This window comes from Numida meleagris, chromosome 7, assembly GCF_002078875.1.
Source record: "Numida meleagris isolate 19003 breed g44 Domestic line chromosome 7, NumMel1.0, whole genome shotgun sequence".
NCBI classification, from domain to species: Eukaryota; Metazoa; Chordata; class Aves; order Galliformes; family Numididae; genus Numida; species Numida meleagris.
Window position 1 is genome coordinate 2,829,822 of NC_034415.1, and position 25,626 is coordinate 2,855,447.

At 39.4% G+C, this 25,626-nt stretch overlaps 1 protein-coding gene across 1 annotated transcript in view; it reads left to right on the forward strand.

Moving 5' to 3' along the window:
* Nucleotides 787–25,626, forward strand: part of KCNT2 (potassium sodium-activated channel subfamily T member 2) — a gene marked incomplete in the record, with an annotated part of 121,230 nt that continues 96,390 nt past the window's right edge. Inside the window, 2 exon segments of the mRNA XM_021404158.1 lie at nucleotides 787–1,019; nucleotides 25,142–25,221. Of these exon segments, the coding sequence (XP_021259833.1) occupies nucleotides 925–1,019; nucleotides 25,142–25,221 (175 nt within the window).

The window sequence follows — 25,626 nt, forward strand, 5'->3', positions numbered from 1 at the left end:
CATTGATGAAAACATTAAAGAAGACTGGCCCTAAAATGGAGCCCTGTGGAGATCCACCTGTGTCTGAGCACCAGTCTGATGAAGCCCTCCGAGCCTACCTGCCTGCCAGCCAGGTGCACCTGACTGAGCAAAGAGGAGCAGGAGACCAAGCTATGGCAGAACCAAGCAGGCGTGCAGTAACGTGGGGTCTGCACACAGGATCCTTAAAGATCGAGGACGTGAGAAAAGAATGAAATGAAAGAAAGAGAAAGAGCGACCTATCAAAACGCAGCTCCCAGAGATCAAACGCTTAACCTTTATTTCAGTGTTCGGGGCCTACGGAAAGGTACTTCTGAGGCAGCCTCAGCTGGTACCAAACGCGGCAGCTGTCCGTGCAGGCGCCGAGCAACGCCCGGGCCACGAGGGCGCCCGCCCGCTGGGCGAGCCCGGCACAGGCGCGGCGCGGCGCCACCCGGCATCTCCCGCAGCCCGGGGGCGAGCGGCCCCCCGCTCGGCACGCTGCCGGCGGCCCTTCCATCGGCCAGCAGGCAGAGGTTCCCGCACCGTCACCGGAGTACGCTAACCAACGCCCACCCCATCTGCCGGCCGGCCCGCGGCGGCTCCGAACGACGTTTGCGCGGCGCTGGACCGCTCGTTGCCGTCAACCGCGGCGGGCGGGCGGTGCGCGCTCTCGCGTGCTGTGGGTGGGCGCGCGCCGCCGCCGCCGCCCCCTGTCTCCCCCGCGGCGCGAGGCGGAACTTTCAACCCGGCGGCCGTTAACGGCCCCGCGGCGCGTGCAGGGCGCGGCGCGCACCTCAGGCGCCCGCCTCGGGCGTCCGGAGGCGGCGGGGGACAGCTCGCCGCAACCCGGCCCCGGCGCCGCGGGCCGGCGTTCGGGGTCGATCGATCGGCGCTCCGCGGGGCGGTCCGCCTCCTCCGGGCGGGATGGTGGACTTGGACAGCGAGGTGCCCCCGCTGCCGCCGCGGTACCGCTTTCGGGATCTGCTGCTGGGTGACCAGGGCTGGCAGAGCGACGACAGGTGAGCGGGGCGGCGGAGGGACGGAGGGCCGGGCCGGGCCGGCGGGGCGCGGCCGCGCTCCCGGGGCTCCGCGCGCGTCCAAACTTTCCCGGGGAAGAAACGGGGCCGGAGGAGCGGGCCGGCTGCGGGGGGAACGCGCGCCGCGCCGCGCTTTGGCTGCCCCGGGAGCGGCGCTTGCAGCGCGGGGCTCTGCGCGGCGCCGTTGTTCGACACGCGCCTCTTGCCCGGCGTTCTCCTTCCGCGCTGCGATCTCAGGCTGGGGCGGCCGTTCCCTTAATTTCGGTACGAGCTGCTTCGAGGATTGTCAGCAGCTTTAATTACTAGGCGAGTCAGATAATGCCTTAAAAGGAACAAACGGATCGCACGCCGGCGTGTGCTTCGTTTCCAAGCGCTAAGGAGTATTCGCGATGGCCAACATCGCGATGCCGCTAGGTGACCACGCGCCCTGGCGTGCCAGGGAGCAATTAGCGCGCCCCGTCCTGGAGAACCGTGTGCCATCCGCCTCGCAGTAGTAACTCACTACGGTTAAATGGCAGAAAAACAGAAATGTCTGCTTATCTGTAATGGTATGCTGAACTGATTTGAATTCAATACGCTCCTATTGCCAGAATGAGTCACGCTTGAGCTCAGCAGCCGGAAACTTTGATTTTAATGTTGGTCTACACTCTTGCAATTGCAGCTGCTTTCCTAACTTAAAAAAAATAGGCGTTCATTGTTCACTAGCTCACACGGATGCAAAATTTGTCCTTATCTTTGTTTATGAGAATGCGGTATACAGTGAGGTAATGACACCAATCATGTCTACTCACTGAAGAAATGGTGAACGACATCTTACGATAGTCACAAAAATAAATGGTGTTGATTGGAATCGATAGCACTGTATGTTGTATTAGTTTAACATAACGGAGAGGTGCTATGTCTGTCAAAGCATGGCTTTATATTTAAAGTATTAATTATACTATAAGTATATTCTGTATGCATAGTTTATGATGACAGCATTCTTTGAGGACCTTAGAAAAAGTAGATAATATACCTCCATTTTATTTTCTACTGGAGCGGGAACAAAGCCCACAATCTTTCTGCTTTATCGGCTGTTTATTTAGTTAGGGTAGTGATGGCTAACAAAAATAAAACATTCTCTGTGCCGCTCTTTGGACCACGCTCTGGGTTAAAACTTTTGCCGCCTCTAGTTCAAACTTCTGTTTGACTTGCTTTCCTAAACTTTATAACGTTACCTTCTGTGGAAGAAGCATGGGCTGGTCTCACATTGGAAATAATGTATAAGCAACTATAAACCGTAGTATCCGTTTAGCTATGGAAATTTCTACTGCAAGCCCATGTGAGCCTAACTAAATATATATAAATCCTTGGAAAATATTGATAGCAGAACTATAGCATAACAGCATTATGCTATTACAGAGCATGATTATTATTGGAAAACGACACCTACGGACTAGGGGAAAATGAATAGTTCTTTTAATTATTTTGTTAATATTCGTAAATGAAAGAAATACCTTTAGCCCTATCTGAACTATGAAGTGTGAACCCAGGACTGAAAACAGCTAGCAGAAATGGCTTTCCAGAACTCCAGGTGTTGCCCTCTGTTAGGGCTGGACACAGCTGCAGTGTGGTGGGAAGGCTGGGCAGCTGGCTCAGCTTTGCATGAGGCTGGCATAGCAGCACTCTTCTCCTCCTGTGCTGCAAGTTACCATGGCAGTCTCTAGGTACTTGCTTTCTGTTAACTGAACAAAGTCCACTCTTAAGAAAAAGAAAATCTGAGTTTGATTGTTTGCCCACCTTACAACATGATTGTGTTGAGATTCTTTTTGTTTGTTCTCTGTTGGAGGAGATCACTTAATACTGAAATATTAGCACAATCCCTCTGCTGGTATTTTGCTACTACCCATTGTACCAAAAGCATACTCTGTATAAAAATACTGTCATATTTTAATATTAGACACACTTTCAGGAAATATTTGGTTAAAGAGGCTATAGAGCTGGGAGGACTTTAAGAAAGTTTGAAATGATTTGCCACATGATTGATATTACATGAGAATCCCATTGTTCCATTTTATCTTATTTTTTCTTTGCAACCTTACCTAAGTGATCCAAGTTTCTTTTTGATGAAGCACATTTCTTGTATTCTCTTCTAATTCATGTGGAATACAGATATTGCCAAAGGTGGTGCTTTGCACCCTCTTCAGCTTAGTGGACATTAACTATGACTAGAATACCTGAAAACTAGAATGCACTTGAAGTAGCCTTATGGCGTGGCCACACAGTAGTACACGATGAATCAAGATGGTTCATTTTTGGAGGTTACTTGCCCTCGGTCAATATCCTGGAAATAATTGTTTGCATTTTTCCAGTTCACTGCAACTTCATACTTCCAATTGCTTTCAACTCCTGTGCACAGACTGGTATCAACGATTTCCACCTGCGATCGGCAAACTTCTCATCTGCTACCACCTGAACTCTTCTGTTGTAGGCTCATTCCCTTTAAAGGGAGAGTTTGATCAGATAATTATTTTAAATAATTCCATTTGTTTATAAAATGCATGCACAGAGTTCTTAGCTGAATGTAATAGGACTCTGATTAGGGATAATTGTTGTTACCTCTGTCCCTGTTTGCAGATGGACTTCTAAACTTCATTTTCTCCCTAGGATTGCTCTTACAGGGGAGCTTCAGTCTGTTTCTTTTTTCTTCTTTTCAGTTTCTAGTTCAGGGTCCGTTACTTACCTATACCTGTTCCCCAATGAAGTAACAGCCCGCTCGCTGCTTTTGCATTTTTCTCTCAGAAAAAAATAACTCGAATAGCTTAGATTCTTAACCAACCTTATGGTTGGTCTCACCAACAGATACATTTTGTACTGTCATATTCCAAAAGCCACCACATCGTACTGCGTGCTAGTTTCCATAAAAGAAGTATCTGTGTAAACAACAACACAGTGAAACTTTAGCAAATACATTTGTTAAGTAATAAGCTATTTTGCATTATATTCTTAACGTCCTTGAGTTTGTGGAGTAGTTTTTCCTGGAAAAAAAATAATTGTTATGTATGGCAGCTGAAATTTCCACAAAGATCTCCCACTTAAACAGGTATGATTAGATAACGTTAACTTAACAAGGTTACACTTCTGGACTGTGCTGCAACAATTTTTTCATACAGTCCCCATTTGGCTAATCCTATTTCATATGGAAAAAATATTAATTTACTCAGATCTTCTTGTGTAGTTTTCTTATTTAGTAAGTTGAGGCACTCCCGATCCTGTCACTATGTAAAATAATTGAATATTGTGGAAGCTTTTCCCATAGGTCCAGACAGGAGAGCAGGTGAAAGATCAGTCCAGTGGCTGAAGTACGCAGGTGTGACATGGGTATTTCTGCAGTAGGTGCCTTAATTCTTCTGGCCATGTAAATGATCCAGCCACTGGGCTGGGGTAATAGGACTGAATAACTGACTTTATCACTGTTTTTGTAAATATTGCTAATAGCCCTTTGGGAAGTTCACATTTTGCTGTCACTATTGAAAGTAACTGAAACTGAAGTAAATTGATTTACTGGATATTATGAGATGTTTTTCTTGGCCATCTGAATGCAGTCTGGCTGCCTTGGAAGGGAGCAGGAGTAAAGGGGTAACTCAGGGATTAACTCAAGGACAGCCATTTACCCATTAATTCAGTGAGGTTTCACTGAAGTGTGATTGTAACAGTAAGTTGCATAATACAATGTTTCAGCTTTCATAAAGCTACTGATAATCAATTCTCAGTCTTACCAGCTGAGTTGAAGAGCATCAAAAACAAAAGTAGAAAATATCCTTATAAGTGAATCATAGAATCACAGCGAAGACCAAGTGTGTTTAAAATCTGGCAAATAATTTGCTTCAAAGAAGGGAAGAAGAAGATATTAGCTTCAGGCTCCCATGCCAACTTTCAAAAAAGCTGTTTGGAAAACAAAAAACGTTTTGTTTCATATACTTGTGTACATAGATACTCACTATAGACTTCAAAAAAAGCCGATCCAGATGACTAGAAATTAGAAGAATTCTAAGTTAAAAATATATATATATATTTTAAAAGCATGTACATTTTGTTGATATGAGTGCTTTTTTTTTTTTCCATAAGGCCAGTCATAAGTTCAGCATTTAAGTATCTTGCAGAGTCAGGAATGTTACCCACTGCTTAAGTGTGGTTGCTCACACTAGTGACCTATTTGGATTTCTGCTGCATGCTTTTGGCTATCACCAGCTAGCCAAAGCTGTCTGAGCAGTGTCCAGGAGGGATCTGGCATTTAGAATGTCCAAGGAAACACTCCCACACTGTGCGTATATAGGCTGTTGTGTGTCATTTCATGTCAGTGCCTGGGCCCATTATCTTACTGCTAAAGACGTACCCAGAATTGCTCGTTGTCATTTCATGGTGGAAATAACGTCTACCCTTGAACACTGCATGCTTCTTCTCCTATCTGTGCTACTAAATCTTGTTTCTACGGTTCCCTATGTTTCCCACATGGTCACACATTCAGTTTATGTGTATATGGCAGCTCTGTTACATGGAGGTCCAATTATAACTAGCAGACACTCTTCAAACACACGGTGTAGCCTTACGTTTAAGCAGTAAATGTGTTAAAGAACTTGAATTTATTGTCATAACTCCTTTCCCACAGTATTGTAGAGACAGAAAAAGAACACATGTATGGATGTTTTAAAAATGTGCAGCGTGAGATTCTGTTGACCTCAAAATCATATATAACATTTTGTTTTAATGTATCTTTCACACTTCAAAAATCCCTCTGGGTTTGTGTAAGATTACGGAATATGTTGGATTTTCTTTGGGTCTTGCACACTAAGGTAAATTTTATCAATGCTGAATATTTCTAGCCATATTAATGAAGAGACCACAAGTACACGTTGCAGCACTGAATTGATATGGCCTGTCGTATCAACTACAATCCTAGACAAAACATTATACAAATCAAAAACATATATTTTGTATTACTATTAAATTCTACTGCCTGTTGGATTTCCAAGTTACACAGAGAAGCAGCATGTTCTAGGAAGAATCACCATGACTGTGCCACTTCAAAATCACTTACCAAAAATGTAAATAGAAGAGAACTCTAAACGTAACTCTAAACTCTAAACCAAACTCTATGCTTTGTAACCCCCACTCTCAAAGCAACAGATTTCATGACTTTCCATATACTGTTCCAATAAGTGTTTACAACTTCACAGTCAGAGAACCAAAATTTACATTTCTCAGTTCTGCATTTTTCTTCTTTTCTGTACCTAAGTAACAAGAGACATTAGCCAGTACTGGGAACACATTTCAAATACTGCTCCTATACCAAGATGAAGATTTGAGTCATTTTGCTATAGCATAGGCTTTCATAACACAACTATAGAGCCAAGTGTTATCTTTGTGCAAGAACTGTTCTTATATTGCCTACTGAATGGATTACATTAAAATCAGATTTCCCATCTAATCTGCTTACTACTGAAATGGACATTACCACCTATCTGGAAAGGAAAGAGATCCAGACGATAGGCAGCACCTCCACGCACCGCTTGGACAACTGTATGTTGCAGGCTGTCATTTGACTCGTTACTTTCAAGGAACGGCTCCTTCTTGAAAATCTCAGAAGGCACATTAGCAGTCATCTGGCAGAGCGTGTATCACAGAGCAAAGCCCTCCCTTTGCCTTACCTTTTGGAAGTCACCTGAGACTGTTAAACTAAAAGGGGTAAAAAGCCCACCCATTTCTGAATCAAGTGACTTAAGACATCTGAGTCTAGATTCAACTCGCATGAAAATTCTCATTTTTGTCAGAAGACTCCATTACCATTTCTTCAAAATAGACCTCCTCTTTCCTTCAAGAGATACTTCAGTCAATTTGACCTCCTCATTTTGGAAAATGTATTAACTTTTGAGTTCATCCATTTAACAGAGGTTACAAAGTAAAAGGTCTTAAGCAAATACTGCCAAATATATCTTGATTTGTTTTAGAAGTAATTCTTCAAAATAAATTAAGCAATTTAGAAACTGAAATTCTATTTTAGAAGCTTGATTTTGAATGAAACCCCTTAAGATCCCAATGGTCTAATTAACTAAGAAAGTAAATGTTTTCATGGTAACTGTGGTGAGACTGCACAGTAGTAGTTGGAAAGTTTGAGTTGCACCAAAAGCTGAAAAAATTAAGGTGTGTATGAACCAAATCTTCTATTACTGTGCAAAACAATCTAAATAAATATAGAAATAAAGAAAAAATACTAACGTTTCAAAACCACTGCATCAGCCACACCTAGTGCTCTGTACTTCAGGCAGAAGGCTGAGGAGCACAATCTCCATAAGTAAACTCATATCTCAGAACTCACCTTCCTTCTAAACTAGTTTTAGGATCAAGTCCCTTCTATAAGTAATCTTACAGGTAAAAGGAGAAATGTATTTGCTTATGCAGAAGAGAGGAAGAGGAGGCAATACTTCACAAAAGGCGGTTCTGGCAGCTTCACGCTAATGTCTGTTTTAGCATCATTCTTACAACCACAGTGGAAGCAAAAATGTATTGTCTCTATAGTTCACTTAACCTAGCGCAAACTGGAATTGGGGAAAAGACATAAAAAGAAAAGAGAGATAGTTCCATGTTATATCTGTACCTTTTGTAGAAAGACCTCAGTGGCAAACGTCTGCAGAAGTTTTCTTGTGCAGATAAAGTTCAAGTATCTCAGCTTCAAAACTCCAGAAGATCAAGTTGTCTTCCCCTGGCACAACGTGGTGAAGTTTGTAAGCGTACTTGGTATTTCAATCATTACTTACTTATTTATACACTTAATACTCAAAAGCTCTTATTTTTTCCATCTAGAGCCTTATCCATGCTACTTAACATCTGGCAGACACTATAACATTCCATGGGGGAACTGAAGCAGTTCCTTCCCAAATGTTCTCACTCTTAATTTTATGATTATTGTTCTATCACAGCCAATGATTATGATTTGTAACAGTAAACTTCTGTGATGCACTGGGATTACTCTCAGAATGACCCTTTTATAACAAATGGTAGCATTGGTTCCTAGTACCTCCTTCTTATCGTGTAAGTCACTTGGAACATCCAAGATGTCTGCAGCTCCAAAATACTTTTATGATAAATATTTCTTCTAAACATTTCAGTGCTATACATCCAATTTCTAGGCTGTAGTCTAGTAAAGGTGATCTTTTGTACTGAAGGCTATGGTATGTGTAATCCATCCAAGGACTTGTTCTAGTCCATTAAGGCCTTTAAAATTCGATTCCTTGTGGTTGTATTCCCCCCCCTCAAGTAAACGATTAAGTTAAGCCCTTCCCAGAGGCCTGTACATCATGGCCCCTTCATCTCTGTGTCACGGGGGAGACTATCATTCATCTACCGTGAATGTTCTGCAGCACAGAAGATTTGGTACAGAATGCCTTAAAACAGCCGTTAAAGATTTCAGCCTCCCCCATGCAATCATCTGCTAATTATGTTATCAGTCAACTTCCTGGTGGGAAGTAGCAGTAAAACAGAAACACTCATTAAGAGATAAAAACGGTGTTTATACTCACAGATAAAAACAGTGGTATTATTATTTACTGAGAAGTATCCCTTGAGGGACAAATCCTTTTTCCACAAATAGAGATGTCTGTGAGGAAGTGCTGTAGTTTTGTGGTGGAAAGCCTCTTGCTAAGTCTCATATCACTGTGCTTGACTTGCTGAGAATCAAGCCATGGTAGATGAGGGAGGAAGGCGTTAGATTAAGATCGATGAGTGCTGGGCAGGTTATCTACTGAGTTAAGAAAAAGAAAACAACTTCACCTAACTCTCAGAAAGGTCTGCTATCTTTAGCCATTAGTAACTGGAAATGTAACAGCCAGACAAGGAGCCTGGTAGGAGCAATTTACAAGATTTGAGCATCAGTCCGAGCTATAGATTAGCTCTGCCAGGAAAGTCCCTGTCTCCAAGATACTGTGTTCTAAGTCCAACCTCTTTCTGCAAAGAAAAGAGCTTGTGCTTTAGCTTTGTACAGTGTTAAAGCTAGTACCACTTGCATTTCAAGTATGTTTAAGTTACAGAGCTCCTTCAAAGTATAGCGATTACTGAGCTATTTAATAAGGAGTAAACGCTATAAAATAGCCTCTCTGTTATTCCAAATAGCCAGAACTGTTCTAGAAGGTTTTATGTTTTTCTCACTTTGTTTTCTCTTCCCCTTGTGACCAGAAAAGACTTCAGTTCAGATAAAAGCAGTGTTAAACCAAATCTGAAGCAAATACAAATGGGAAAAACGATAAGCTGAGTTGAGAATGGAACACCGTATTATATTTGTTCCTCACATAACAGCATCTGTTAATGCTCAACATTCCCTGACTCTGGAAGGGGTTTGGTTTCCCCTATTCAAATTGAATTCAAAATAAACTGGAGGCACTGGTTACTTATCACTATTGCCCTGTAATTCTCACCGTCAAGCACAGCCAGCTCTAGCAGAGATGGTATGAAGTCCAGCCTCTCTGTATAACTGAATGTACTCTTTTGAAAAGTAAGCAAGCTATGTTTTCACTGTGTACAACAATCTTGTATTTGATTAGCTGTTTAAAGTGTTTTAATCAGTTATATGAACCACTGTTTAAAAGGTGATTTTGTAGATATTACCTGGTTTTTAATTAATGTTTTGTTTGCTCAGTAGTCATTAAAAAAAGACTGTACAGACACACAAAGTGTAGCAGAATATTCTGTAATATACAGACATTGATTAACTGACCACTTTCTGTAAAGACTGTCAAAATCTTAAGTGATTTTTGTCACATTTAAAGTGCACTGAATTTTAAAGGCCCAATTAGTTTTTGTTTCCCATTTTTTCCTCCTCTTTGGCAACATACAGATTACAGGCCAGGGAAAAAAAAACAAAATACCCCACAAAGTAAATTTATAATAGCAGGATTCATCTTAATTGCTACAATTCGTTGTGTTAAATAACTGTTTATGAAAACTCAAGTGATGTCATTTTTGTGTCTAACCAACTCAGCTGGCCATTCAAACTGTTTCAGTGCAACTTTGGCACGGCATTGCATGTTAGGCAATGTGGGCTAGTCTGAGACTGTTGTGGAGTGGAGATGTTGAGGAGCTGGAGTCGTCTACCAATCTGCTGCTACTTGTCTTCAAGCTACGGTGACCTGTGGATATAGAAATTCCTTCCTAGGAATGGCAGTGCCAGTTTACAGGGGCAGAAGTGTTCATATGGAAAGAAGAAAGAGTTGGAAGTACTACTGTGCCTTCTTGTATTACCCTAGACATTTGACAATTCATTATCAGACCTCCTTATGTGAATACAGTTAATTCATAAACACATACCTTTGCTCATTGTATGTAGGTATTCCAGCTGTTACTAACTCCTCTGCCGTAAGATCTATATACAGCATAAGAACAAGATGATGGAACAACATCTCTCCAAATCCGTCTCAGCAGGACAGTTAGCTGAAAAGATCTTTGATAAATTGACCCTCACTAAAGCCATCAAACTCTGAAATTTCTGCCTTCATTTGGGAGGTCACATTTAAAGAAAAGTTAGTCTACATAGAACAAGCCAGTTTTCCAAAGGCACCAGCAAACTCATTTGGTAAAAATACCTGAAGCACGTTATGGAAGTTTGAGAATATTTTGAAAAATAAAATAGTGGGCACAGAATTCTACCAGTTAATCTACTGATGAGCAGCACTTTGGCACCGCAGTGTGTAAACATTGCGCTACTTTGTGAGAGTGCTATTTAACTTGAGCAAAGATTATAGAAATAAACTGCTAAAATAGTGTGAAAACATATTTTCAAGTTTTCTTAATCTAACAAAAAGACAATTAAAAATCATACCTCAAGATTAATCAGAAAGTGTGATAGCTCACTCCAAGGCCAATGAGATTTATATGAAATCCATAATTACACTGTACCTTGTTGGCTGTGAAGAACAGTATCGGACAGGTGACATCTCAAATATTGGTGACTTTCACTTGTTCTGTTATGTGTTCAGAGTTCTTGAATCATTGCAACTCCTTAAAGTATATAAATAAAACCTCTCTTTTTGTGGCCAAAAAGCTATGCAGTAGAATATGGGAAGACCTGAGATTGAAAAGTTATCAATATAGACCTATTTCCTTGCTATAAAGCAATGAGAATGGAAAAGTGAACACAAATCACAGAATTGTGACAACCGCTCTATACCTCATGAGATTCTAGGATGGAATCTCAGCCCACAGTGACAGTAAATAGCAATAGTGTCATTAAATGGTACAGGATTTTGCTTGCGTGTGAGGGGAACGAGGGTCTTTCAAGAAGTAGTAATTGAATTCTTACTTTTTCATTCCCAGTCCTACCCTTTTCAATACTTCTCAAGAATAACGTTTATTGTAACAGCTAACATAATTAAGTCTTTATCTTCTTTTATATACTTAGTAATAAATTCTTAATAGGAAAGACTATTTTCTTCTGTTTTTCTCAGTAAGCTCTATTTGTCTCAATATTTTTCTGAGAAAGCAATATCCTCATCTATTGGAATCCTTAATGTTCTTGTTTTTAAAAGTAAAATAAGCAAATCAAAACAAGCCACAAAAACAATCTAGAAAACATTTCCAGAATCAGGGCCCGAAGAAAACTTTATTCAGATAAACTGAACAACTGATGTTGCACCTTTTTTTGTGAGTAATCAAAGTATTTATTTGGCAGCCTGTTAATTTTATCGGTTCTCTTATGAGCATACCAAGTACTTTGCTTGCTGGTAGGTATATACACACAATTGACAGAGCAGACAAGAATACGTTTAGAATTATCATGCAGGTTAGCTGTGTGTTATTGAAGCAGTATAAAAACCAATATGGAAAACAGAAAAATAAGAGTAAATCATTAGGAATTTTGTTGTGCAGCTACATTTATCTGAACACCTGATATATCTATCTAGGATTATGCAGTGTCCTGATAGCCTGTTCCTACTGCTTTCCCACCTCAGTGCCAAAGTAGCTCATTCTACACCTGAAGTTTATGTCTATCCTGTTAGACTACAAAGGACTTTTATTATTTCTGTGACTGCATGTACATCAGCTAACAGTCTTGTTAATTAACAAGAATGAACACATTTTTGTCTATATAGCATGATGTCACACCACAGGAAGAGAATTATAATTTATGGCTTCTTTGCATTTCTTAGCATTGGAACTGAATACATGTGCTTAAGTTGCAAAATACTTATTCAGCATTACTGATTGCTAGAGTGCGCTTATTTTGATGATTATTCTATCTTGCTTAGGCTGCTTCTACTTTTTAAGTGCAAAAATCCTCTGCTTTGGTAGATCTCTAAGAAGTCACCTGGCTAATTCTATTAGGATTCTCTCAGTTCCAGCTACCGGAACTTAGTTAAATCACCTTCCTCCTCAGTTTTTTCTTTCCTCTTTGATTTTCAACCTATATTACTCCTATTAAAAAAAAAGATGGTATATTTCTGTGCTTCTTTGGCCACGTGGCATTATTATTGTACATTCTTTCCTGAAGAAAATGTCTTCTCTGAGGATAGGCTCTCACTTTATATTACAGCATCCTTTTTTTAAAGAAAAAGGAAAAACAAAACAACCTTTTTGGGTTGTTTACTTTCTTATAAAAATTATTATATTATTCTTACATGCAGTGTCAGTCTCCATAGAGCCTTTCCAAATGACTTACAAAAAATTAAGTACATTATGTTCGCTTCAGACTTCCCCCTTATCTCTTGCAATTATCTCATAATGGAGCAGAGTGCTACAGCTCATATTCTATTTATATCTGTCATTTGCTCTGCTCTCGGTTTGTTCCCAACCTAAATCCAACTTGAAGGTCTTGGCATGGGTGCCATTTGTTCTTTTTCATCTGCTATCAACTTTCCAAGTAGTACTTGTATTTTTATCAATCTTAACATATGTTGCAAACGTTTTTGTTGCTGTTGTTTCATTAGCATTTTGCCATGATTTTATTTAGTTGCCATTTTTAACTCTTTACTTTTCTCACTAATGTTGTGGTTACAACTTTGACTGGTTAAAATTCCAGTTTTCTGTTTACAGACAATTTGTTGTCTATCATTGTGGATATGGCTTATGCAATTCTAAAGAAACTGAAATCACTCCAAGCTGAGAATTATCTCCTGTCCTTTTAAGATATTAAGGCTTTCTTCAACTTGAGTGACTACAGAATAGGATCTTTGAGACTATTATATATCATTATTTTTTTCTTTAAGCAAGGCATTCGTAGAAGTTCATAAAGAGAAGTACAAGAGGCTAAGTACATTGGAAGGACAGCACTGGGATATATAAAAATCTGCTTTTGAACTTCATATACATTTGCCTTGTATTTTTATTATTACAATATAACTAAATACAATTATTAATTGTATTTAGATAAAATCCGGAGACCTTGAATCTAGGACAGACCATTGCAGAAAAGCCCTGTAGGGAAACAGAAGAGCATATGACTCCCATTTCAAGAAGGTGTCAGAGGTCAAGCAATTTGCAGCAACTAGATGGAGCACATGATCAGAGCGTCCTGATCAAATATAGATCAAATAATGAGGAGTTCAGTGTGCTGAACTACCTCGTAATCCTGAAGGCATGCAAAAGACCGATACTGAAGCAGCACTTATAGCATTTGAAGACAAAGATGAAAATGGAAGAATTATTGAAGGAAAGAAGCAAGCTTGCAGTAGTAACTGGAAAGCTGCTTCCCTCCAGACAGCACAGTGGCTCGGCAGCCTTCATGTAGTAGCTATGTATTTGTGTAGATGGAGTAGGATGGGAGGGTTCAGCTCTATGCTGCGGCTAGCTATTACTACTCAGTACCAACTTAATACAAAAAAGATAACCCATAAAACTCTCCTCTTGGGAATACTGTAGTTATGCATCCTCTTTCTTGCACTTCTTTCACAGTTGTAACCATTAATGTCAAGTGATCCATTTTGATTTTAAGAACCCTACAAACTCAAATAGGTAGCTATATCATCGTTTATTTTAGCAAGCTAGCAGATTACGCTGTTGTTTCAGTTAACTATGAATTTATACAGCTGAAATTGAACATTGTAAGCTTTTTACCCTTTTAACAAGAGATAAAAGTTCTCATAACATTAATCTTTTACTGGTCGTATTTGGCTTTGCTCAGCTAGGTTTCTTTTTAAAATCAAAGACTGTCTAGTCCGTTAATAGACGATTAAACCAGTCTGATTGGTCAGTTATTTAGTGGACAGTAGCAAGTGGTAAGAGGAAAGGCTTAAGAACAGAACAACTTAACACACCGAGTCTTGTTCTAAGATCATTCTGGTAGGTCTCCTTCCTGATTCTTCTCCCGATGAACTTACCTCATTCTCATGTATATTTCCATATTCTCTCCATTTTGTCCTTATGATCAATGTAGTTATTGAAACAAACCACAGGTTTTTTCTAATGATTGTCAGTTTCTCTGAACTGCAAACATGCATGCATTTTCCATATTACGTATACACTTGGCTGCTTTCTGATTCAGATAGCTGGAACTGATACTAGTAGAGCTGGATGTGCAGTCCAAGCATAGCCTCACGGCCTAGATGCTCTGCGCTGTCAGGCCTCTGGCAGCAGCCCTTTCTTTGTAGTACAAGCTGGAATCAAAGACCAATGCTTGGGCCTCTCCCCTTTCAGAGGAGCTGCTAATCCCTGCTCTGCAAATTGCAGAAGTAAGGAAATTAAGGTCCCACTCTGTTCCCTCAGTTTGAGCCCCACATTATGTAAAGTAGCTACTAGCTACATTATAGTCCTGAGCATCTGCTTCTATTTGCCACGGCTTTCTCTTGTGTTAATTGTAGTCTGTGCCTCCCTTGTAACAATTGTTCCTCTCTCCTTTTTTCTTAAATTCATAATTGGAGAAGTACTCAGTCCTATCATTTGGCCTTTGTGTATTACTATTACAGTAGTGGTTTAGACCATCACACTTGCATTCAATTGCACTATACAGCACCTGTCAAATAAGGGTTATTTTCCTTAACATGAATATCTTAGCTCAGCAGCCCTACCCTGTTATTTATGTTTACATTACTACATAGGTGTATACACGAATTCACCTTCCACTCAGCATGAAACTCACCCGAACTTCTTTGCTCTGTATAAACTCTTGTGAATGAGCCTGCTACATACCTCCCGGAGAGCAGCGCTGGCACTAACTCCACGCTCAGCCTTTTCTGGAGAGGATTAGGAGGTGACAAACCAAACCGTGTTAACGGCTGGGGGTGGGAAGAGAGAGTTGCGGGGATTAGGGATGAAAGGAAAGGATTAAGTGGCAGTGGTGGTAACAAAGTGACATTGAGCACTTTTCTCCTTTCCCATCTCCCAAGATGAAGAAACGTTCTTTTTTTTTTTGGCTGAAGCAAACATGCAAGGGGTCAATAATCGAAGAATCAAATGCGTCTATCTCACAGGAATACAGAAGTGTACATACATCTACATGTAATGTCAGTTGAGGTTAAAATTACCACCAGATTAATTTTGGTAAAGGTTTAAATATTTGAAGGTTATATTATCTCAAGCATTTCAGTGTTTAGTTTTTTTTTTATGACCTAACCAACAGTTAACTCCTCTATTATATGAAAGTAGAGTTTATACCTGGATTGCGTCTGCAGAATAAGCAAATGTGAATTATAGAGTGTGTGCCAAACTTTCACTGATTGGAGTGAGTTATATCTGCAGAGTTTCTTCCTACTGCAGCCAGGAAATATTTATCGCTATCTATATGGATATAAAAGCATCTTCAGTGTGTTCAGATGCTTTTTTCCTCATGGTTAATAGTTATCTGCACTTCAGATTTCTATTTGTTTTAAAGAAACAGGCTATATTTAATGCTTCGTATCTTCTCCAAATATCATTCATATGGCTATTTTATGAGAAATAAAGCAATATAGTTATGCTTAGTTTTCATCTTGAAGGAAGCAATTTTAGGAGAATGAAAACAAGACAAATCAGGTCTGAATGGCATCAGATAGTTCAGAGTGATTGGAGACATCAATTTGGTGACTAATTAGGAAAATAACTCTAGACCTGAAGTGTAAGATGTACTCACTTTTGGCTTAACGCTTAGAAGGGAAATGGGAAGATTTCCACATTTGAAGGACAAATGCAGTGCCGTTTTCTGAAACTGCACACACTTGCCATTTATCAGATGCTTCTTATAAGGCTTTCTTAGCGTTTTCAGCGAAGATGGCCTTATTTATGCTGTTTTCACTGCAGAGCTCAGTGGGAAGCTGTTGAACAGCTAAGACTCGTTATCATCTCCATGAAGTTATCTAGGAAGCAATTAAGACAACCAAGCTAGAGCAAAGAACTGAGAAGAACATAGCTCCCAAAAGGCTGGACACGGAATATAGATCACATCCCACTAAGCCAGTGTGATAAAAAAAGGCAGCATAATGTCTTGCACAGTAACTGTAGTTTTATGCAGGGAAGAACTTAAGGCTACAAAAACTTACAAGATTTCAGAAGTTTTTTTTTAGAATTGGGTCAGAAAACTCAAACAATGCCAAAAATAAAACCAGAACGAGACTGTTGATCAGCTTATCAAATGCACTTTGCTTGGAAAAAAATCAATAAATTTTCTGCTTAAATAGTGACAAGGGTAATCTAAAGTACAGTTACCTGCTTGAACAAAGCAATTTTCAGAAGAAAAGCAGTAATTTGTCATTTTGACATGACATGCTGATATTTCTACCTTAAAATTCAGAAGTCAGTTTCTGAAACTTCTCTCCTTAAGAAATGCTACTCAGAGAGTAAGACAAAATACAAATATCATTTAAGTTCTGATGCGGACATTGACTGGTGTAGGTAGTTTAAGACAATTTTTTTTTCCCCCATAATGTTATATTTCCTTTTGGGGAGTACAGTTAACTCTTCTGTATAATTTAATATGCCTTATATAAAAATGTAGGTTAAATTATTGAGCCCCCACATTTCATTTTTAGGAAGATCTGCAAGATCTGTTTTTCTGACTTGACATACTGTCCATTTTTCCAGGAAATATTACTGGTTTGAACGGAAAAGTAGCAAGCAGATCAGTACAGTTAAAAAAAACAAAAGCAGGAAAGTCACAGAAGTAATAAGAAATCCAGATGTCAACAATAAAAAGCTGTGGAGTTATATTAGAGAAGAATCAATATATGAGCTCTTCTGAATCTCACAGTGATCTCCAGGCTTACACAGTCTATGTTGTACAAATAAAATAGAAAAAAAATGCCTTTCATTTTGGGAGAAAAATATCAATGAAATACTCGAAGCAGTAAGGGAAGTCCAGTGTGAATATTTTACAATTTGCTTATTTTACTCAACTGTAAGTGGGGAGAATCTTTCCACTCATGTTACTGGGCATTGGGTCTGACCTGGGAAACTGGCAGTGGATTTCTGACACCATATTACTAAGTCATATCGAAAGTTATATTTTACACTTTGTCATGTGATGCTCTAAAAATGACAGATTGGGATTCACCCACAAGGTTTTTCGTTGCTTTTTTTGTATTCCTTTTTTCCCCTTTCGCATATCCATCTGCTCTTTTTGCCTTCTCCTTGTTGCTCCATTTTGAAATAGCTAAATCTTAATTTCCTACTTTTTAAGGAAAAATGTAACAGAGATAAATGATCTAATCTTTGAGGATACCATGCACTAACAGTTCTCAGCTTTGTTCTACTTGCTGCTTTAGAAAAGGTGCAGTTTTGAGAAATGAAGAAAAAGGTAGCTTGAAGAACAACAGAATAGTCAGATAAGTCTATGTTACAGACAGCAAGTGGAGCTTAAGTGATTTGTAATTTGAATGTCACTGTTACTCAGAAGCTAGCCTTAGAGACTTTCAGGGGACCAAATTTAAGAAGAAAGTTTGCTCAGCATTTTCTTAAAAAGTTAAGGCACTTTGGGCTTAATCTCATTAAACAACAGATCTATTCACACACAGTGCTTTCTGCTGTTCCAAATCTTGGGCCACTACAAAAACAAAGACCATGAAGGAAAAAAAGAAAGCCGCTATACCAACAAAGATGACTTGCTTTCTCATTTATAGGAAAAGTGGCCATATCTACAGGGAGCAATGAGACTGACATTCTTACATCTTGAGATGACAGAATCTACCAGGAGAATTTAAGGCTCCTATTTATCTGAATGCCTGTTTCTGTCTCTGTCTAGGTAATATTCATGACAGTGTCCGTCATAGTGTTGAACTGCTAGCTTTGTAAGAAAAATGTGTTCAATTGAGAGCATGGAAATTGTATCCATACTTACAGATTAAAACCTACTGAAAAATAGCATCATATATTAAGTGTGGGAGTAACAATGTTATAACTCCATCGCTGCCATCATCTATTTGGAACATACAATGGATATTATAATACCTGCTTGCCCTTACATTTCTAACTGGCCTGAGAAAGGTATATTTTAGGGGCTATATACCACCAATGGACCTGTCTGGCATTTATACAGTTCTGCAGAATTTATTAAAGCCTTGACACCTTTGGGCTGTCTCTACACGCAATACTGGAAGTAGGCTGAAAATTGATGAAATAATCGATGAGGAGAAGGAAGACAAACATTTCAAAAGACTGAGAGCTCTTAAGGTCATGAAATGATAATATTTCAGTAAGGTACAGAGATACCCATGGCACAGGTGAAGCTTTTGTACATTAAGAATTCAGAAGCAAAGGAATGACTTTCAGATTTATTAAGCTAAACAATAAGATGAGAAGAGGAGATGGATAATGAACAAGTTGCCAGAGGTAACACTAAATTAGTGTCACACCTGGTGACGATGTCATTGTTGACAATGACATAAAAGGAGACCTAGAGAGAAGGCGATGCATTCTGTCATGCCTGTGGTTAGAGCTAGCAGTGGTGGTGCTGTTGTGGTTTAAGCTGGCAGTGGCTGAGCACCACGCAGTTGTTTGCTTACTCCCTCCTCCCAGTGTGACGGGGGAGAGAATCGGGAAAAAATAAAGTAGAACTTCTGGGCTGAGATAAAACTATTTACCAAGAGAGAGAAAGAGAAAAGGATAATGATTATGACACATGTATGTATACGTATATGAACATACATAACAAGATGCACAAACAATTACTCACCGTCCCCTAGCCAATGCCCAGGTAGCCTCTGAGCAGCAGAAGAGAGCACAATGAATTCCCACCCCCCCTCAAAATTCCTTCCGCTTCATGTCATATGGTCTGGAATATCTCTTTGGCCAGTTTAAGTCACCTAATTCTGTTCCCTTGCAGCTCCTTAGGCCCATCACTGAGAATGGCCTTAGCTCTGTACCACACTGCTTAGCAGGCAACTATAATTTTTCTCCTGGAAACAGTTCAATTTCAGCTGAAACTAAGACAGGTGCTGTGGGAGAGAATGAGTTATTTCTGCAAAAGAAAGAGCTGAAGTAAAAATAAGAGAATGAAACACTTTCACCAAAAGAAGTTTCCAAAGGAAAACAGAAAAGGGCTAGGTACTGGGAGGAAGGAAAACAGAGTCCTTAGTTACATGTCCAGGTGATGAGTGTGTAAAGAAGAAGGGTCTATTGATAGTGAAGGTTGATGTAGATAATTAGAGCAAAGTTAAGAAACCATGTTTTCAGGTGGAAAAAATATGAAATTCCATAGTGCAAAGGAAGGCAGGACAAGGTGAGTTCCGCAAGGAACTGGAGATAAAGACAACGTAAGAAGAAATAGGAAAACTTTTACAGTTTGGATAGAGGAATAGAGAGGAGGGGGAGGAGGAATCGGAATGAAATGTAAACTGTCAACTGAGCATGGAGAAGAGAGATCTCAGAGGACCAAAGAAAGAAGTAGGAGCAAGAATGTGAGGAGATATAAGGCTACAAACAATTCTTGAAACAGGCTGCATGGCCAGGGCTGGTGTTTAGTACAGAGCTTTAGCGTAGACACAAGTGTATCTAGTGTACTTACTAAGATTTTTATTTATTTATTTTGAGAGAAAGCAAGAGAATGAGACAATCTTACTGAGGTAACCATTCATTGAAAATATCCTGCAGACAGAGGTTTAATAAACATTGAGAAATATCTTCAAACTGTCTATTTTCAGTATTTAGCAGTAAAATGCTTTGATGGAAAAGCAGAAAATAAGAGCAGTAATTTCCAATTTCTTCATGCAACATATGTGGTTTACCCAGGGAAGCTGCATGACTATGTATGCCTCGCCTAACTCAGAGAGGATAGATTCAGTGAATAGACTGCTGTAGTTGCAGAAATGTCTGCCATCTAACTTCTACTTTAGAATGTCAACAGGTGATAGGAACATTCAGTTGTGAACAGAGGAATAGAGTGTGTTAGGCACATGAATGGTCATCCTCCTAAGACAGTTTCACTCCTCATGAATCACCAGCTGTCCTGTTGGCTTTTGTAGTAAAGTAACTTTGACAGCAAAGAAATAGCAATCTCCAACCATGGAGTTTTAGCACACAGCACTCTCATTTAGCATATTTTAGAGTCATAGAAGCTAATTTACCTGAGACCCCCTAGCATCTGTTCCTTTGATGTTACAGAGTGGCTGTAGACATCCCAGGGGCATAGGAAAAGTCAAAAACCTGAATGTCAAAATAATATGCACAGCTTGAAACTCAGTATTCTACGGGTCTCGACAGGGAAATGAATAGATATAGGCAGTACTGTACAAGACAGTATCATACAAACAGTTCTGCAGAGCTCTTGAATATATTCACTGGTTTATTCATAGCAGACATGTAAAATCCCCTATCAGAATACCTATCAGCTTTAATCATTTCACTCTTGTTAGAAGTATTCTTTAAGAAAATAAGGGACGTTATTGAAAATGTTAGATTTTGTCAGCATAGTGATTTGTAAATAACTTCAGTAAAGATTTAACTTTAAAAACTGTATGCTAAGATGCCCAGAAAAGCATTGAGACACTGATTTCCACAACAATCTCATGTCAGTGTCACACTTCAAGAATGGACTAATAGTAACTGTCTCTCCTATTAGTGGGAGCAAGCAAGCCCCCATTCTCCCCAGATGTTTTGGGTTGCTCTCATTCAGTATGGAGAGGAAAAAAAAAAACAACTCAGAACTTCATCTGACCTGTGCAACTGAAGACTTATTGCTTTCCAGGAACAAAAATAAAAGACCTTCCCAAGCTAAAAATCAGTAATGGAAAATTACTGATCTTGTTGCTATTTCTTTCAACATTGGAAGAGGAGGTAACATTTGAAAAGTCAACTTGATGGGTTGTATTGATTCTGATGTTGTGATGGGGCTGAGGGGACCTGAGGGGAAAAACTGCAATGAATGCTGAAATAAGCCCTGTAATCCCACTGCCTCTTGGGCAGCAGGCCTCAGATTCGGTACCTCTTTAAAGTACTCCCCAGACTGAGCAGGGTCAGGCCACTCCAAATCTTATACATTTGCAGGCCACTCCGAAAGTAATGCCTCCTATTTTTTTCCATGGAAACTACAACAGATGCAAAGAGAACAGCAGCGCTGTTTGGTGGAGCAGGTTCTCTATTTTTCAACATGGCCACCACTGCTGAAGCACACCACCCACTGCCCCACCGTGCTCACATGCAGTTGTGTGTCTATAATCATTTGGCAAGCATCAGTGAATGTCTATATTTTGTATTACATTAAAACGTACTGCTCAAATTACATCTTGACTGAATTAGTAAGGTGTTATGTATACTTGTACTTTGGGTACTTGAAAATGTGTTTCAAAGATTCCGCTGACATCACTATTCTCTGATCTTCCAATAGGGAAGACCACTATTAAGGGTATATAATTTTAAACAGAAGCTTTAAAAAACCAAACAACCACAGTTGCAAAAGCCAACATTGTTTTCAAGAGAAGCAAATGCCTTCAGTTGTTTGTGCCAGAGATACATTATCTTGTTTTTGTGAATTTTCAGTAAAGCCGAACCAAGAGTCAGTAAAGCATTTGACCTGTTCTTTAAGTCCCTACGTCAGGTTTTCGTGGAACATTCAATTCCTACCGCATAGAAAAAGTCAGAAACGACCGAATAGCTATGTACACAAGATTCAACGTTCATTGAACGTTTCTATCTGTCATCAAGGATGAGTGTATCAATCCATCAGCTTGACTTACTTTTTCATCAGGGTGGACTGAACTACAACTGCTTTGGTACAGGGAGATTAAAAACATTAAGAACAGTCCAAACAGAGAACAAAACTAAGCCTATTTCATAGGACAGGTCATCTACATACACAGATACTGCCAGCCTGTACTGCATGTTTCTCATTTCATCAGCACCAGAACCACCCTTCCATTTGCTTGGAACCAAATTCCAACTAGCGTTTCTGCTGCAACACAATAATGTTTCATATAAGTAGTACACTGCAATGAATTTCGCTTACTTGAAACATCCTATCAAGTTTGTAACAGGTCCAGAAAAGCTTCTACAAGGCTTTCCCTCTTAATCGTAACACCACAAGTGAGGATCAGAATTTGTGTTCTATTCCAGAAATACTCATTTTCCAGGTTACACTTTATAGCAGGAAAGAGACAGAAAAGGGCAAATGCATGAGGTAAAACAAGAGCACAACATTGACTTAAGTACAATGAGTATTACCCCTAAAAATAAAAAGCAGAGTATTGAAAAAAAAGAAAGATAGTATCCAGAGGTTCCTGTCCTCATCACTGCCAGTGGCTCCTTCAGCCATTTATTCTCAGTAAATAGCAAACTAAATAAGTGAAATACTCTGTCCAGTAGCCAGAGTATGATGGAATTATATGGTGATTATGTGTGTGATAATGCATTTCCTGCAAACGTAGAAGGCTTACACAGTTTTTACTGAATTTCAAAAATAATCAGAGGAAGAAGGAAGAATTGAGCCATAGGAGTGGTGTTAGCAGCGTTTGTAATACATTTTGCCATGGAAACTACTGCAGGGTGGAATTCCAGTCTGCTGTGAGCACTGGTTGCTAAGGGAAGAGAGGCAGAAGCAGACAGCTGCTAGAGGGCTATCAGAGCAGTTCTTGCAGCAGTGATAGGAGCCTGATTAGCTCCCACATCCTCTTTCCTCAATATCATTAATGCACAGCTTTCTGTTAACATGTTGTTCTTTCATTGTAAGTGATGACTATAATTTTCTTACCTAAAATCTGAGATTAGTTTAAAACGTGTAAAAAAAGATCACCAATACTGTGCTTGCTCCTTTTAAATAACATCTCTCACTTCAGTAGATTATGCCACTTTGTTTACCTACTGAAAAATATCCTTGAAGATTATGTATATATATTTATCATGCCGCAGCTGCCAAATTACAAGAAATGTTTCCCAATAAAAGTGTCACTAATGCAGCGACAGTAAATACCTTGGGAAACGTTCCGTACAAACACAAGGAACAACTTCTTTACTGTTAGAGTGACGAAGCACTGGAACAGGCTGCCCAGAGAGGCTGCGGAGTGTCCTTCTTCAGAAATATTTAAGACCCATCTGGACACCTTCCTAAGCAACACAGTATAGGGAACTATATAAGCCATTTTAAGCAACCCCCCCTGCTTTATCAGGGGGGTTGGACTCTATAACCCCAATAGGTCCCTTCCAACCCCTACAGTTCTGTGATTCTGTGAAAAGAACTGAGGCAAAACTCAGGCCCTCACAAACCCACTCATCTTGCAGTTTACCACTGGACACATTGCCTTAACTTTCCTTAATGTTACCAATAATTTAAGCTGTACTTCTGCTAATGCCAACAACTCCAGCTGTCCTGAACAGCAACAACACTCTGTCTGTGTTTAATGTCAAACAAAGCTCAGAAATAGGCTGTTCATTGGTGGGCTTTTCTTCTAGATTGGTGGGAGCTTTTAGGGCATCCCGATGAGCCGGAACTCTTCTAAATACACAGTTGTGGCAACTCTCAATTTAGAAAGAGGAAGACAGATGCACTCCTTCTCTTTATTACCAACTGTTTAAACATCTTATCTCAAAAGAAGTAGAACCAGATGGGGGAGGAAAGCTATTATGTGGTAGGATTTACTCTTAACTTCATCGAACATTTCACTGCACAGAAGTTAAAAATCCTCTAAGTTACAGAATCTGGTTCCAATACATTAAGATGCTTAGAAATAAAGTTGTCTTCTATCATGCTTTGAATAGGAAGCAGTTTAATTCCCTATTCACTTCTATGCTGTCCCTTTAGGAGTAGTATGGTGGTTTCCAAACCAGGTACTGACTCCTCAAAAAGGAACAGAAATTGTCCTGGGGTCAAATGAATGAGGATTCATCACTGGAGAAGTAAGATTGGTGAGAGAAGTTCAATTGGTTGAATGTAGGACTTCTGTGAAAGCGGAACTTATGCTGCATTTATGTTAGAGTAGGCAGTGCAGCTCTGGAGTTGCTGAGGTTTCACTGTATGATTAGTGTACTCCACAATGCTGTTCTTTGCCTGTGTAGTTGGACCACTGCTGCATTAGTTGTGCTCAGAATGAGCTAAGGAACAGAGGCATGAAAGAGGTCTGGGCAAATTGTGAGGAAGGAAGGGAAAAAAAAATCACTGTTGGTTTAGTAGCATAAATAGGAAGGGGAGTTGTTCTCTGTATAATGTTGGATGACGGTAATATAATTTTACTCTCAGGTCTCAGTATTCTATTGTGACAATAAACAGTGAAGTTCAGAGAGTGGTTTGTTGGGGGCAAGAATATCTGATTAAAGGTGAAGACTCAGATATGAATGCTTAACAAATATATGAATAAGATAGGAAAAAAATCATTACAACGCCAACTTTCCAGAAGTAGTTAAACGGAGATGGAAGGCTTAACCTGAACATCAACGAAATCTTCCTTACATAGATGCAGATACGAGAGTAATCTTGCAGTGAAATTTTAAAAACATAGAAGCTTCCAAGTTCTTCAGTGCAGAGTGTCCAAGTATTAAGAAAATGATTCTGGGTGTGAAGGGGATACATTACATATGTATCTAATTCCAGGTTTTTTTTAAATGTTAAGTCATTCAAATCTGAGTGAGCCTTTGGCTGAACTGTACCTGTTACTCCAGTCATATAGAAATAACAGATTAGGGAAAGTTATTTTGAAAAAATGATCATTTGTTGTCTTCCATATTCAATTCTAATCCTTCTTTTTTTATTTCAGAGTGCAAGTTGAATTCTATATGAATGAAAATACCTTTAAAGAGAGACTAAAGCTCTTCTTCATCAAAAACCAAAGATCAAGTAAGCAGCTGGATTAATTTCTGTTAAGCATAATAGTAATACTTTGATTAGAATCCAATTCCATTGATGGCAACAATGAAGTTATTAATTTTCTTCTCAGCTGAGTTTCTCTGCCCCATAGGTGTCGGTTTTACATTACTTCCATAACACTCAAAAAGTATTTAAATTTAAAACAGATTTTATTGTTTTATAGTAACAAGCGTGATCATAATGGTAATGTCAGCTTCATCAGTGACTGTTGCTTGACCTTACTTCTAAGAAAGCAAAGCACATCAAAGATGTTTGAGTATAAAAACAAAAAACGAGGTGTTTTTGCAGTACTGTTTAGTTTTATGGAGTACTCCTAACCAAGCATCAAACGTAGTACAAAAACAATAAAAGAGTGATTTGTTAAGGGAACTAGCG